Source organism: Mastomys coucha, unplaced genomic scaffold (assembly GCF_008632895.1).
Source record: "Mastomys coucha isolate ucsf_1 unplaced genomic scaffold, UCSF_Mcou_1 pScaffold2, whole genome shotgun sequence".
NCBI lineage: Eukaryota > Metazoa > Chordata > Mammalia > Rodentia > Muridae > Mastomys > Mastomys coucha.
In genome coordinates, this window is record NW_022196902.1 from 19,759,376 (window position 1) to 19,773,070 (window position 13,695).

Sequence of the window (13,695 nt, forward strand, 5' to 3'; positions counted from 1 at the left end):
GTATTTCAAATTTTTAGAAGGTAAATGGTAACCATGTATTTTTGTTAATGGCTTAATTATTATTCAACTATTTTTATTTTAATTTTTATTTGTTTAGTTTTCTTTTTCTTTTCCCTTTTTCCTCCTCTTCCTCTTCCTCCTCCTCTCTCTCTTCTTCCCTGTCCTCTCTTGTTTTTCTTTTTTGCTTTTTCTTTTTCTACAGGGACTCTCTGTATGGCCTTGACTATCATGGATCTTGCTCTGTGGACCAGGCTGGCCTCAAACTCAGAGATTTGGCAGACACTGACTCCCAAGTGCTTGGATTAAATGTATGCATCACTATCCACCCGCTCCACACTTAGCTGTTGAACTATGGTTTTGTTTTTTTTTTTCCTTGAACAGAAGAGAATCCAAGTAAGCTTCCTGAATGTTTGGGAAATTCAGACTAGTTAAGACATGCATGGGGAACTGATTGCAACTTGGGACCCTATGGGGATCCTATGGCTTCTCAAGTACTTGAAAATTGGGTGACAACATTTGTGTAACTACTACTCAGCCCACTCAAACCATGTTAATTTCTAAATGTTATTCACTAGCCTTTTATAGATTGAAAGCTTTAATTTTGGGATAATTTAGAACGCCTTGAATTGGTACCTTCAGAGTGACTTTCAGAGTTGTACAACTTTGTAATTAGTTTATTTTTTCGTGAATACTAAAGACTAGTAAAAGCTTTCCTGAATCCCAGGGTATGGAACTGGGTGATAGGTGCCAGCCCTTGATCTTAGGACTTGCCTTTGCATGGGTCAAAGGTCAATCTGAGAACATAAGTCATGTATGCTTGTCACTTCAGGTTCCCTTGAAGGGGGGGCTCTTGAGTCCTACTGCAGAAATGTGGAACTGAGTAACCTACCTGCCACCTGCAGAGGTGAGAAGCAGTACAGATGTAGTCAATATCATAGTCTCCTTGCTAGAAGCAGTTTACTTTCAGCCAAAATCATATTACTTTAGATTAATGCTTTTAATTTGAATTTTGTTTGTTTTGCAGACTCTTGTAAAGATTAATTTGTTTTGATTTTATGGAGCTATAAGTATAAGGGGTGCATACCTGATTTTATGTTTGCACATATTTAAGTCACATAATAAAACTGATTTATGCCAAATGGTGGGGGATAGAAGAGTATTTGACTTTAATGGTGCTCTGCATAGTACAGTTCTCTAGTTTGAAACACCAATTTAGGTATTACTTTCCTGCATTTGCTTTTCTGGTTTAGAGAAGTGAAGGGAGCATGGACTAGTACTGGCCAAGGCCATTTGGGATGCCTCATCGTCTCAGCCCCTAGGCCTGCTGCTCTTAGTGCTTGTACCTACCTTGAGTTCTTGAGTTGCATTTTCAAGATCATACAGAATTTTATATGGAGCAGGCAGTGGGCCCGTGAGGTTGATGTTCATGGTCATCTGCTCTAGATGAGCCAGGTCACCAAGAAGAAGGCCTGTACACTCGTCTCCACAAACTGTGAAAGGGGAAGAACAAAGAACATTTGCTCATGCTGAGTACTCCAGCCAGATGTTCAAAGATTCCAGCTATATATCAATTTATGGTCCAAGCATAATTCTATGAATGATGATGAGATGCAGCATCTCAGATAATTAATGTTATCACATTGTTGATAGCTGAAGAAGAATGGAGCAACAAAGGAGCAAGTTATATCTGTTTCCCAGAACCTGAAAGACAGAGGGACCAAAGAAGAGCAAATGCAGTTTGTATAGGGGAGGAGAAAGCATATTGCAGAACTAGTAAAGGAAAGGTAAGACATAGAAAGTAAATCTATGAGAACATTGCATTGGAATGTTCTCGGTACCCAAGTATGCCCTGCATCCTCCACAGTACTGCATAGCATCTGTAGCAATTTATCCTGCAAAGGATTCATGTACTATGAAAAAAGGTATGTAAGTACTATCTTCATATATAATAAAAAGATTCTGCATGTGTTTGAGTGTGTGTGTGTGTGTGTGTGTGTGTATACAGGTGCAGGTGCACATGTGGTTATTCTGTGGGCTTCTGGGGGACACAGGGCAAGGTTAGGTACTCTTACTGGACCAGGGGTTATGATTTGGGCTAGGATGGCTGGTCAGCATCCTGGTCAGAGATGCCCATGTATCTACCTCCTCAAAGCTAGGATTACAGGAGTATGCAGTCACACGCTGCTTTTTACTTAGGTGCTAAGGATATGAACTTAGGTCCCTCTGTCTATATGGGAAACACTTTACTAACTGAGCCCTCTCTTCATCCTCTGACACCATTTTTAAATCCAAAAGAAAGAACCTTTTTGTGATGATTTTTTTTCCTTGTTTTGATGTTTATCATTTTGGCCAGCATTTTCTCCTTCCCTAAGCATTTTCTCTCAGTGAGCTGCAGTTCCAGGAATCTCTACCATGACGATTAACTTTATCTCGTCTTGTACAGAAGCAGCTCCCAAAGGCAGAGCAAGGTCTAATCTTTGCATAATTGACTTAGCTAGAATCATTCATATTATCTTTAGTGATCAGAAAGAGAAACTATTCGAGCTTCATAGAGGTGGAGAGACTGGTGGTAGAGTTGGTAAAAAGAGAAATGGACTTTTGTTAGCAGTGAATGTGCTATGCAATTGAGGGTGACTTTAAAATTCTGATCTTCTGGATTCTACCTTCTGAGTATTGAAATTACAGCATGAGCTGCTATGCCTTGCTTATGTAGTAGAGGAATCCAGGGTGCTGTGAGTTCTATGTAAATACTCTGGCAACAAAGCTACATCTCTATTCCTACACTCTGCACAGCTTCCCCTTTTGACATGGTAGAGTAAGACATGTTTCTTTACACCAAGAAGTGTGGAATGCCATAATTATGTTGTGTACGTTAATCTACATATACAGATACATACTCTGTCTTCCAGCCTGTTGATGGATCAAAACCACATCCATGTTAGAAGAAAGAAAAATATATAACATAGAAAATACTGAGTTTTGGAGCAGGATTGGCTCATGCCCCAGACTGGCAAGAATTCAATAAGTTCTCTAAACAGCACTCCCCTGAGAACTTAATGGAGAGGAAACCATTAACAGAAGCTTGTAAACAAAGGAGAAGAAGTGCAGAGAGGGATTTTTTTTTTTTTATAGGACAAGCAGTTAGTGGTAAGCTGCTGTATCCCTTCACAGGGATCTAACAGCCCCAGCAGGGTTTTTAATAAATCAGCTTGCGGGTGGCCAGTACAAGTGTCGCATGTCATCTGGGTCATTCTGCGAGCTCCTGACATTTTACAAGTGAGTGAACGAGTCTCGGAAGGCAAGGCAGAAGTCCAGAGCTAGAACCATGTCTCTCACTGTCCCTGCTAGAAGGAAAGAGAATTTCTGCATCAAGGAAACAAAGTAAAAGGAAGAAAGAGCCGTGGCTTCTTCACACCCTCAGGCAGTTCAAGCTTCAGGAGACCTGTCGGCATCCAGCTACTGTAGAAAATATATCACAAGATGTGATGAAGTGCTTGCCAGTATAAAGATGTAAAGATCTCCAGGGTGGTTCTCAGACTCCTTGTGGAGTCTGGACCACTGGAAGGGTTTTGAGAACTTCAGAGACACAGCAACCTTTTGGGTTTCTGATTCTGGAGGTGATGGGATGCCATGCTCTCTGATAGTAATGTTGAGAATGTACTTGCCTGACAAGCTCAAAAGAGACACTGATACTGCCAGTTTGGGAGCAACACTGTGGTAACAGGTAGACCAGGAGTCTTGACATCACCTGGGAGCTTAATAGACAAGCAGAACCTTGAGCATATCTATCCCAGATTCTGCAAGTCACAGGCTGCATTTGAGGAAGAAAGGTTCCATAGGAAAGACCGGACAGTCTGTTAGAGACCAATGGTTCTCAACTTGGGATGCACAGAAGAATCACAGAGATTCACAGTGTGCTCTGACCTTGGCATTCCCCTTCCATCTCCTAAGATTTGGGTTCAATATGTCCATGAAAAAATTCAGTCATCAGTATTTCTAAAAGATTCCAGTTGATTCTTGATATGAGGGTTTTGAAAGAGTGTGCCATTTGAAATGAGGGGATACACAATTCCCAAAGGAGGGAGTTATTTTGCTGGCTATCTCTGTCTGGGAACTTCATCTTCACCTACCTACTTCATAAGCCTTCAGATCAATGTGGGATTTTTCTGAGAAGGGAGACCTGACTACTGAAGGTATTGTTCAGTGAGCTAGTAAGTCATAACTTACTCCTGTATTCTTCATGTTTTAACAATTTAACCCTTGTGCATATACTGGCTGTTATATATTTTATTGTTTACATATTTATAAGTTGTTTCTTCTTGACTTCAGAACAGACTTTAAACATCTTTTTTTTTTTTTTTTTTTTTTTTTTAGGTTTGGTCTGTTGCTTGTATTGTAATACTAAATACTGGCAGGCCAAGGCCTGATTGCCCCCAGGAATGAGAGTCTGTGTGTGCCCAGGTGACTGTATATATCTTGCTCCCCAAGTTATCCCTTGTTGCAGCATTTTCTATGTCCAATCACATTAGTGCAGTGACAGTTCTGTGATTGGACAAGAATAGGGGGGCGAACCTAGAAATTAGGAGTGAGGAGGTCAGAGAGGAAAGGAGAAAAAGGAGAATCAGCATGGAGACAGACAAACAGGAGAAAAAGGAGAATCAGAATGGAGACAGACAAACAGGAGAAAAAGGAGAATCAGCATGGAGACAGACAAACAGGAAGACAACCTAGATGCTACATGGTTTTAAACAGCCACAAGTAGATAAGATTTTTACAAGGTTAGAACAATTGGGTCAAAACATTATCTTTATCATTTTATTGGATTCTGAAATTATTGTGTTGGCATCTTGTTGTGATCTTATTGATATATAAACCTGATCAGATGATTAGATAATTAAGCCTTAAGAGTCATCTTTCTACCAGGTAACTAGGCGCTAGATGACTGATTGTTGGGTGTGTAGGCCATTGCATGTAACAAGATGATCTTGCTAGCTGGGAGAAAATAGCAGGAGCCCTCCGGGACATAGTGATGTGGCCGTCCAGTACTGGCAGCACTAGAAAAGAATGTGGTCCTGTGGACCAGGAGAGATTATGGGGTGATCTTGTTCTTAATATTTCCCTGCAACAATCCCTGATTAGTGAATAAAGATACCTACGGCCAATAAAAGGCAGAAGAGAGTTAGGCAGGGTTTTTAGGTTTCTAGACTTGGGGTCTGAGGAGACCACAGGGGGATAAAGGTGGAGAGAAGAAAGACACCATGGGTTATGTGAGTCACAAAAGCTTGCCCACGTGGGCTGACCAATTGGAGCTACGTGCAGCCAAGATAAAACCTAGGAAGTATTGACTTGGGATTACTGACAGGAAAATAGATTGTTTTTAAAAAAGATTTATTTATTTCATGTATATGAGTACACTGTCACTGACTTCCGACACACCAGAAGAAGGCCTTGGATCCCATTACAGGTGGTTGTGAGTCACCGTGTGGATTCTGGGAATTGAACTCAATACCTCTGGAAGAGCAGTCAGTGCTCTTAACCACTGAGCCTTCTCTTTACCCAGGAAAATAGATTCTGGTAGCGCAGAGGGTAGATATCTGCCCAGCTCTAGTGCTGATTAAGCCTTATTATAATAATAAAAGCTTGTGTCTTTTGTCTGGAAAGTGAATGATCAGAGGCCAAATAGATAAAGCAGATATGGGATTAAACATTTATGCTAACAATCTTTGCCACAGTGTCTCGGACATTGTGCACAGTAAAAATTCAATGAATGTTTGTACATTATTATCTTTGTTAAAGAAGAATAAGAAAATAGTTTAGACAAAAGTAACAGGGGTCAATATGGCATAATTATGTACATTCATGAAAAGGAAGGAAAAACAGGTAGGTAGGAATTTGGGATCAGAGGGAGAAAAGTGGTGGTCACATAAGAAATGCTTGAAGGTGAGAATGGTATGCTTGATGGCAAAGGGCCACATAGATGCATAAGGAACACAAGAAGCACAGCAGCTGGAAGAAGCTACAGCAGCCTGGTGACGACAGAGGCTATCCAAAATCAAGATGGAAGGTTGTTATTATTATACTCCTGGCAACATACCTAGAGAAGTTTATACCCACCACTGAAATATTTGCTTATCTGTGTTTATTGCTTCTTCACTCAGAATAGCTAAGAGATGGAATCAGCTTAGATGTCAATCAGTTGGTGAGTGAATAATGGAAATGTGGAAAACCACAAAACAGAACTGCATTCAGCTACAAATTAAAATGACATTATGGAACTTGAAGATAAGTGGGTGGAAGTGGAAAAACATTATAATAACATGGCCTAGACAAGGAAAAACAAACACTGTGCTTTTCCTTCATCTGTGGACCCCAGTTGCAAGTCTCTAATTTCCACTTCCTGTACAGACCACAAATCCTGAGGGAGGGAAGATAATATAGTATAAGTAACATGAAGTAGTGAAAGGAATTCTGGGAATAGAAAGATTAAAGAGGGGAGGTTGAAAGAATATGACAAGGGGGTAAGGGGAGGGTTAACTAAAATGAAATATAAAAAAGCTGGTGAAAGTCTTCTATCCTGTAACCAAACTAAACAAGCACAGCTCATTTTTAAAACTGTTAGAAAAGAAATTCCTTTGCACTGGGAAAATAGTCTGTCTAGAAGCTACAGGTTGTTACACAAAATCACAAAACCAGGCATGGGATATCTCATTATGAGTATTTGGTTAGGGAGACTTCAGACTCCAGGGAACTTCAAAGAATAGAGTTCTCTAAAGTAATGTAGACTCTTGTCATTCTTCTTGGTCAAACTCTAGACCTAGATGATAATAGTCTAGTCCTAAAGACATGATGTAGAGTAGCTGCATGAGAAACATTAGAACTGAGCTGACAACTTCATCCTTGCTGGCTTAACTTCCATAGTGCTGGAAGGTGCTATGTAGGCAGAAAAGAAGGCATTGGCAATGTTACGTTGTTTGGAATGCCCAATCCACAGGAGAGAATCCATATCTAGTTTTAAAACCTACTCAAAAACCGAGGGTGGGAAAGGTCATAGCCCCTAAAGAGGGAACAAATGTGTGTTGTTGAACTAAACTGACATAGCATTGAACTAGCTTCTAAATGTATTTGTTTATACCCATAGACAATTATCACTCTCAGCCATAATCAAAGAAGCCTCTGTTTCCAGAGAACTATGGTTATAAAAAAGTCTTGGCTGTAAAAGATGCTGAGAAGTAAGAAATGCATGTTCAGATCTAAATAAGACAACATATGGCATTCCCTCCACTGGTTAGAGAACATGGAGAAGAGAAACTTAGGGAATGAAAGAGCCAGAAGAGGAGGAGAAGGGCTGCGGAACACCATCTTTGGGCCACACACAGTCATTCAGTCATTGTAAACACAGTCTCTCAAAACATGTGGCTGTCTGCACTGGGTCAACTGCAACTGCTCCTCAACAGTCAGGCATGGTGGAGGAGGGACTCAAAGGGCCCTGTCCTACACCTCAATTATTTCCTGCTGATACGTTCAGGAAAGGGGAAATGATTACATTCAGGTGTATATCCACTAGTGATCCCACAAGGCCCCAAAGGATAGTTCCAACATAATGGTCACACAGATGTCCCTGCTTTACTTAAATGGCTTAAAAACAAAACTAAACACAGATGTCCCTGGTCTACTTAAATGGCTTAAAAACAAAACTAAACCAAAAGTCTAAAATCCACAAAGGGACATTGAGGAAGAAGAAAGCTTAAAGGGTGGGAGGGAGAGAAGAGAGAGCTTGTGGAGAAAATGATCAAGATATATTATATAAAATATAAAGGATGAAACTATGGAATAGCTTAATTAGTAAAAAATAAAGTGAACTTTGTAAGATAGCTGTCCCAGTGAGTATATGGATATATTGCTATTTACTGGTGACCCAGAGAAAGGCTCTGTCATGGAGATGGGTCAGTGGAAAGCTGCGGTAAGGCTACCTAGGAGGGAACACAGGTGCTGGACCAAGATGTTGCTCGGTTCAATCTCAGTGGATTGAACTAAGCAACAACTCCTTCACTTTTACTACCACTGAGAGGTAAGTCTATCTTTCAGTTTTGGACTGGCTTTGCAATATAGTCCAATCCACAGAATGTGACAAGGGAGTGTGTTTTAGGTCTAGGCCTCAAGCATTCAAAGACTTTACTTTTGAATTCTTAGAACGCATAGTAATTTGATGGTGTTTTTAGTCTCAGAAGATATTTAGCACACCATTTCACTATGCTTTCTAGGGTTGTTTATTCATCAGGGATCTTTTGATTGTCCTTTCTATAACTTATTTATTTTGATATACTTTATTTATTTCCAACCGTGAATTGGACTTGATTGTTTCTTATAATATTGCCAAAGGATCCTTACTGGGTGGTTCCTGAAATTTTCAAGAAAAGCATCCACAGTTTTTCCTTCCCCCACTTTTTTCATATTAGAACAACCTGAAGACTAGAATATAGAAATTGGTCTGGTATTTTGGGATATACCACAGACACATTGCTGAGCCAAGAAGCACAACGAAGACTGGGCTTCCTCTGTTTATTCTATACCCTCCTCCCCCAGGCAGTTTTGGTTTCTCTTCAGTTATTGAAATGAAACTCACTCAATTGCCTTTCCAAGAACTCATCAGTGCCATTTTGTCTCTGGATCCAAGGGTCTACTATTTGTTCCTCTGTTATGGTCACTGTATTTGCTTTTTAAGGAACAAAGTAAAGCAAATTTCCATAAGTAAGAGGTAAGTTTTATAGTAAGTGCAAGGTATTATACCCACATTTGTCTGAATGGTTCAAAAAGGCTTATGAGTGGAACAGCCGGGGGCACTTGTCATAGCTTCTACCCAATTCAATCATGGAGTTTTAAGGTGTATACATTGGTGAGGTTACCATTTACATAATGGCTTGCCAATTTATTCTGACACAAAACATTTTATGTATTCCACAAACTACTTTTATTTGACCTTAAAGTATATGATGCGTGAGCAACAGGCATGTTCACTACACTAGGAAAATCTGCAGAGCACAATGGCATGGGTATTCTCACTCTATAAAGAACAGCTCTCCAACAAGACTGCTGGGCAAATTAACACCTATCTCATAATCAGGACACCCTCCACACATCTCTAAACCATCCTCCTAATTCAATAATACAGATAAGCTTAGAAAGCTAGAGCTTGCCGAAAATGCATGAGAGTAAAAGCAAATATTTCAAGACTATGATTAGATTTTACATGACTAAATGTTTCCAAGTCTTTGCCTATAAAAGTGTCAGGATAAATTTGTGTCTAATATTAACAAATGCAGTACTAAATCCAGATTGTTATAGCTGGGCACTTTGAAGGGGCAAATCGTGCAGCTGATATTACACATCTTTCTGTTAGCAATTAGTTCAAAATATTGCATTTCTACCAGAATCCCCCATGCATAGTAACTACTGGCTTACTATCACAAAAAATTCACAAATCACATTTAAAACAAAGAAGCTGAAGCAGAAATGAACACACTGATTGCTTGGAAAAGGGCAAACTCTTTAATTGATTTTAAATAGAGATACATAAATTGTCTGCTGAGATTAACTAGGGATAAATGAAAATAATTTCACATTTTTAACAAAAGATAAGTTTTATGCCATAATATGTATATGTTAAATTAATTAGGAAAACTGAAAAACATTGACATATCTTTGGATCTGGTTTTTTGTGTGTGTGAGCGTGTATGTCTGTGTATTTTTCCCTTAGTCTCTTGAAAAAGGAACCTTCAAGCAGGACAGATAGTTCACATTTGCAACCATTGTGTTCTAGAGGAAAAGGCAAGAGAATCAAGAGTTCAAAGCCAGCCTAGGATATATGGAGAATGAGAAGCCAACCTAAGGTGAAATCCCTGTCTTAAGAAGCAAAGATACTTTCTATTACCCGATTTTGAGCTTATTAAAAACAGATTTGGTGTAATACTTCATCATTTATAAGTCAGAGTTTGTAATAAGATTGGATTTCAGACATATTAAAAAGGTTTATTCACCTACTATTTCTTTCACTTACAGGAAGAAGTGTTTGGTAATTGTTAGACTAGCATGAGAAGGCCCATTAAGAGAAAGCATGACCTCCTAGCCTCCACCTCCAGGCTGAGACAGGTATTGCCTCCTTGTTTAGAGTTAATCCAGTTGGTCAGGTCAAATGACCTAGCGAAGGGAGGCGGGTTCATCTTAAGCCAATTAAAGAGGCAGAAAAACTGTCCCTAAGGAGAGGGTCTACTTTATTCTCCCAGAATTCCTGCCATCTTGGACAGTCCTTATGAGGCACTGTGACTGCCTTTCTGAATCCTGACTTAGCATTAACTCTTCTTTTTCCTTTTCACCTGTCTTTTTATCCCCAAAGCCCAACAGAGCCTCACTCTCCCTTTCCTGGTACTCTACAGCTTTACTCTTTCTCCAAAGCCTACCACCCTGCTGTGTTGCTGCCTATTTACCTTGTGGCTAGCATCCATGCTGTTTGAGCTCAAGCACAATTGTTTTCTTTCTTTCTCTTTTATATTCTCATCCTCTGGGATGCTGCTGAAATTCACAGCTTGCCTACCCTAAAGTTTTCTTCTCCTCCTTTTCTTCCTCCTCCTCCTTATCTTATCTTATCTTATCTTATCTTATCTTATCTTATCTTATCTTATCTTATCTTTTCTTTCTTCCTTTCTTTCTTTCTTCCTTTCTTTCTTTCTTTTTTTCTTTCTTTCTCTCCTTTCTTTCTAGTAAAACCATCCCAGGCCTTCTATTTAACTTTATTCTTATCCTTTTATGGAGGCATAGTTAATAACCCAGGTATGTTGGAGAGTCAGAGACAGGTAGATGCACAGCCAATCCAGAATATTCAATGAGTCTTGGACTGTGGAGAGAGCCTATCTCAAAAACAAGGGGCAAACTTGAGAGAAAATAGCATTTGAAGTTATTCTCTGTCTTCCACATACATGTACACATAATTGCAAACATACCAGCAAAATACAGAACACATACACACACACAGTAAAATTCAATGGAGAAAAAAAAAGCAGAAAAGATAAGCCTATTGCAGTTCAAGGATGATACAGTTTTTCAAAAACAAAATGGAATTTAAAAGCATATAAACACCAGAGGAATACAGCTTTTGTCTCCGGAACAGTTACAGCACAGTGTGCAAGTACTTTGTCAGCACTAGCTCATATGACACTCACGGCAGTTTGGTGAGGATTGAAACAGTCACAGCCAGTGGTTAGGAATGTAGAAAGAATGAGTGCAGAAACATAAAGGGGAGAAGGATGTACAGCAAGCCTAAGAATGGTTGTCAGTGACATGGAGTACAGAGAATCAGAGATGAAGATGAAAAGTCTGATTCAGACTAAGCCAAGGAAATATTTGATCCAAAACTGATGAGATGTTCAAAATACCTTGCTTTTAAAAATAACCAAAGAGTTAAAAGGAGCAGTCAGGATCTGTCCTGGCTTGCTTTCTATTGAGATGCATAATGATCAAAAACAACTTGGGGAGGAATGGGTTAATACCATCTCACAGTTTCTAATCCACCATGATAGGAAGTCAGGACAGGAACCTGAAGGCAGAAAGTGAAGCAGAAACCATGAAAGAATGCTATTTACTGACTAACTTGCTCTTCATGCTTGCTCAGTTTGTTTTCTTATAAATGCCAGACTTACCTGGCCAAGAATGACACCACACATAGTGGCCTGGGCCCTTCCATAACAGTCTTTAATAATAATAAAAACAAACAAACAACAAAACAAATAAAACCAAAACATCAAACAAAAATCTTTCCCAAGTCTTTCCTATAGACCAATCTGATGGAGACATTTTCTTACTTGTAAATCCCTCTTCCCAAATGACCCAAGCTTATGTCAAGTTGACAAGAAAACTAACTAGCACAAGTCATTTTTATAAAGATATTTCCAATATGTAGTATTTCCATTCAAGAGATTATGAAACAATGACTAGAAAAACTATCTTATTTTAACCAATAAGTGAGTCTACTCTTCTTTGAGGCAAGGGGGGTCAATAAATCTTTTGGAGCCATTCAGAGTGAAAAATTGAAGTAGAGTTTAGTTTACTCTTAAATAAATGCCTAATTAAAATAGTGAACAGCAGTCTCCATAAGTCAACAGTGTCTTAATTTACTAAGGCTTAATTCAATAAGGTTGTCAATGTGGCATGAAGAGAACTTAGATCTATCCAGAATCAGTTTCACAAATGCTGTTTTACACAACAGTAGTACAGAATAATGTAGACTGTGAACAAGAAAAATAAGTGGGAACTACTAATAAAAGAGATAAGTAGAGGAAGACTTGAAAGCTGCCTTAATACATCTCTCTGCACTTGAATCTGAACATCACAGCATGGCTTAAAGTTCTACAAAGCTATAGCAAACATACTGGCCTTTGCAAAGTAGCTTCCTTGAAAACTAAGTGGTGGTAGAGACATTTAGGGGTAAGAATACAGAGTGATCACATTTAATGTCACAGATTAATAAATCACTTCTGGAGACCTTTTTAAATCATCTTTTGGAGCAGTAAGTATTGTGTATTTATAAAATGACAACATTCCATTATGTGTTCCTGAAAGAGTAAGTATCATTAGTAATCTTTGATTAGAATAGATCACCAGTATTCTAGTGACGACAAGTGCATGTGTCTTATGATGGTGAGATGCTTACTGGCAACTAGATATTAAGAACAAGAATGTTAGGCCTGGTGATAAAGGATGATTGCTGACAAACTCAATGATCTGATTTTGATTCCCTCAACTTACACAGTTATTTGATTCCCTCAACTTACATTTATTGTCTCCTTAGAGAGAATAAATTTCCTTAAGTTGTCCTCTGTCCTCCACATGGGTTCTATAGCATGCACAACACCCTCATCAATAAAGAATTAAATATGAATAAGGTATAATATGAATGAAGGTATAAAGCAGAATACTCGTGTCTCTGTAGAACTGCAGAATCAATAGCATTCATTATTGCTACTGCAATACTGATAAGAGAAGCTCCTTCTTATGTATTTTAAATAAATTGTGATATAAATAACAAAACAGATATGTCACAAATACCTCTTACGCAGTGGCTAGAACCATAAGCACGAATTTGATATTTATAACATATGAGATGGTATTTTGGGTTCATTCTATGGAGTAACATTTTGTCAACGTTGCTAATTTTAATCACAGTTCCCCAGGAGTGTTCTATATTTCACTCTGCCACTCATGGTCTATTTTAAACATTGGATGAGTTATTCTGTTAACTATACATTTTAAGAAAATAGGACATGAACAAATCAACTTTTGGGTTTCAGGATTTTTTTTTAATTGAATATACAATGGCTTTCTCACTTTTCTCAAATTTTAGGGTAGGTGGGTATTCTCATTTTATGAAATGACATGTCAGTTATGAGTAAGAGAGGATGGATTTGTGTAACTCAACTTACCAAATAGAAACCCTGTTGTAAAAATTACAATAAAATATTCAGAAACACAAATACACCTAAGGGATAAACATTGTCCAGCTGTCCTACGTAATTCCTTTTGTTTTAAACTGTGAAATTTGGACTGGGATGAACTAGTAGACTGGACTAGTTCGGTAGTAGACTGCTTTGATAGCATGTAAATACAAACCAACAAGCATCAAACCAAACAAACAAAAAAACCAACCAA

The 13,695-nt window shown here is 38.6% G+C and overlaps 1 protein-coding gene across 1 annotated transcript in view; it reads right to left on the reverse strand.

The window, feature by feature from the left end:
• The window catches only part of Lama2 (laminin subunit alpha 2), a 668,494-nt gene that overhangs the window by 174,394 nt on the left and 480,405 nt on the right, over window positions 1–13,695 (reverse strand). The window contains exon 33 of the mRNA XM_031380750.1: window positions 1,348–1,490. Within this exon, the coding sequence (XP_031236610.1) occupies window positions 1,348–1,490 (143 nt within the window). The remainder of the gene's footprint in view (window positions 1–1,347; window positions 1,491–13,695) is intronic.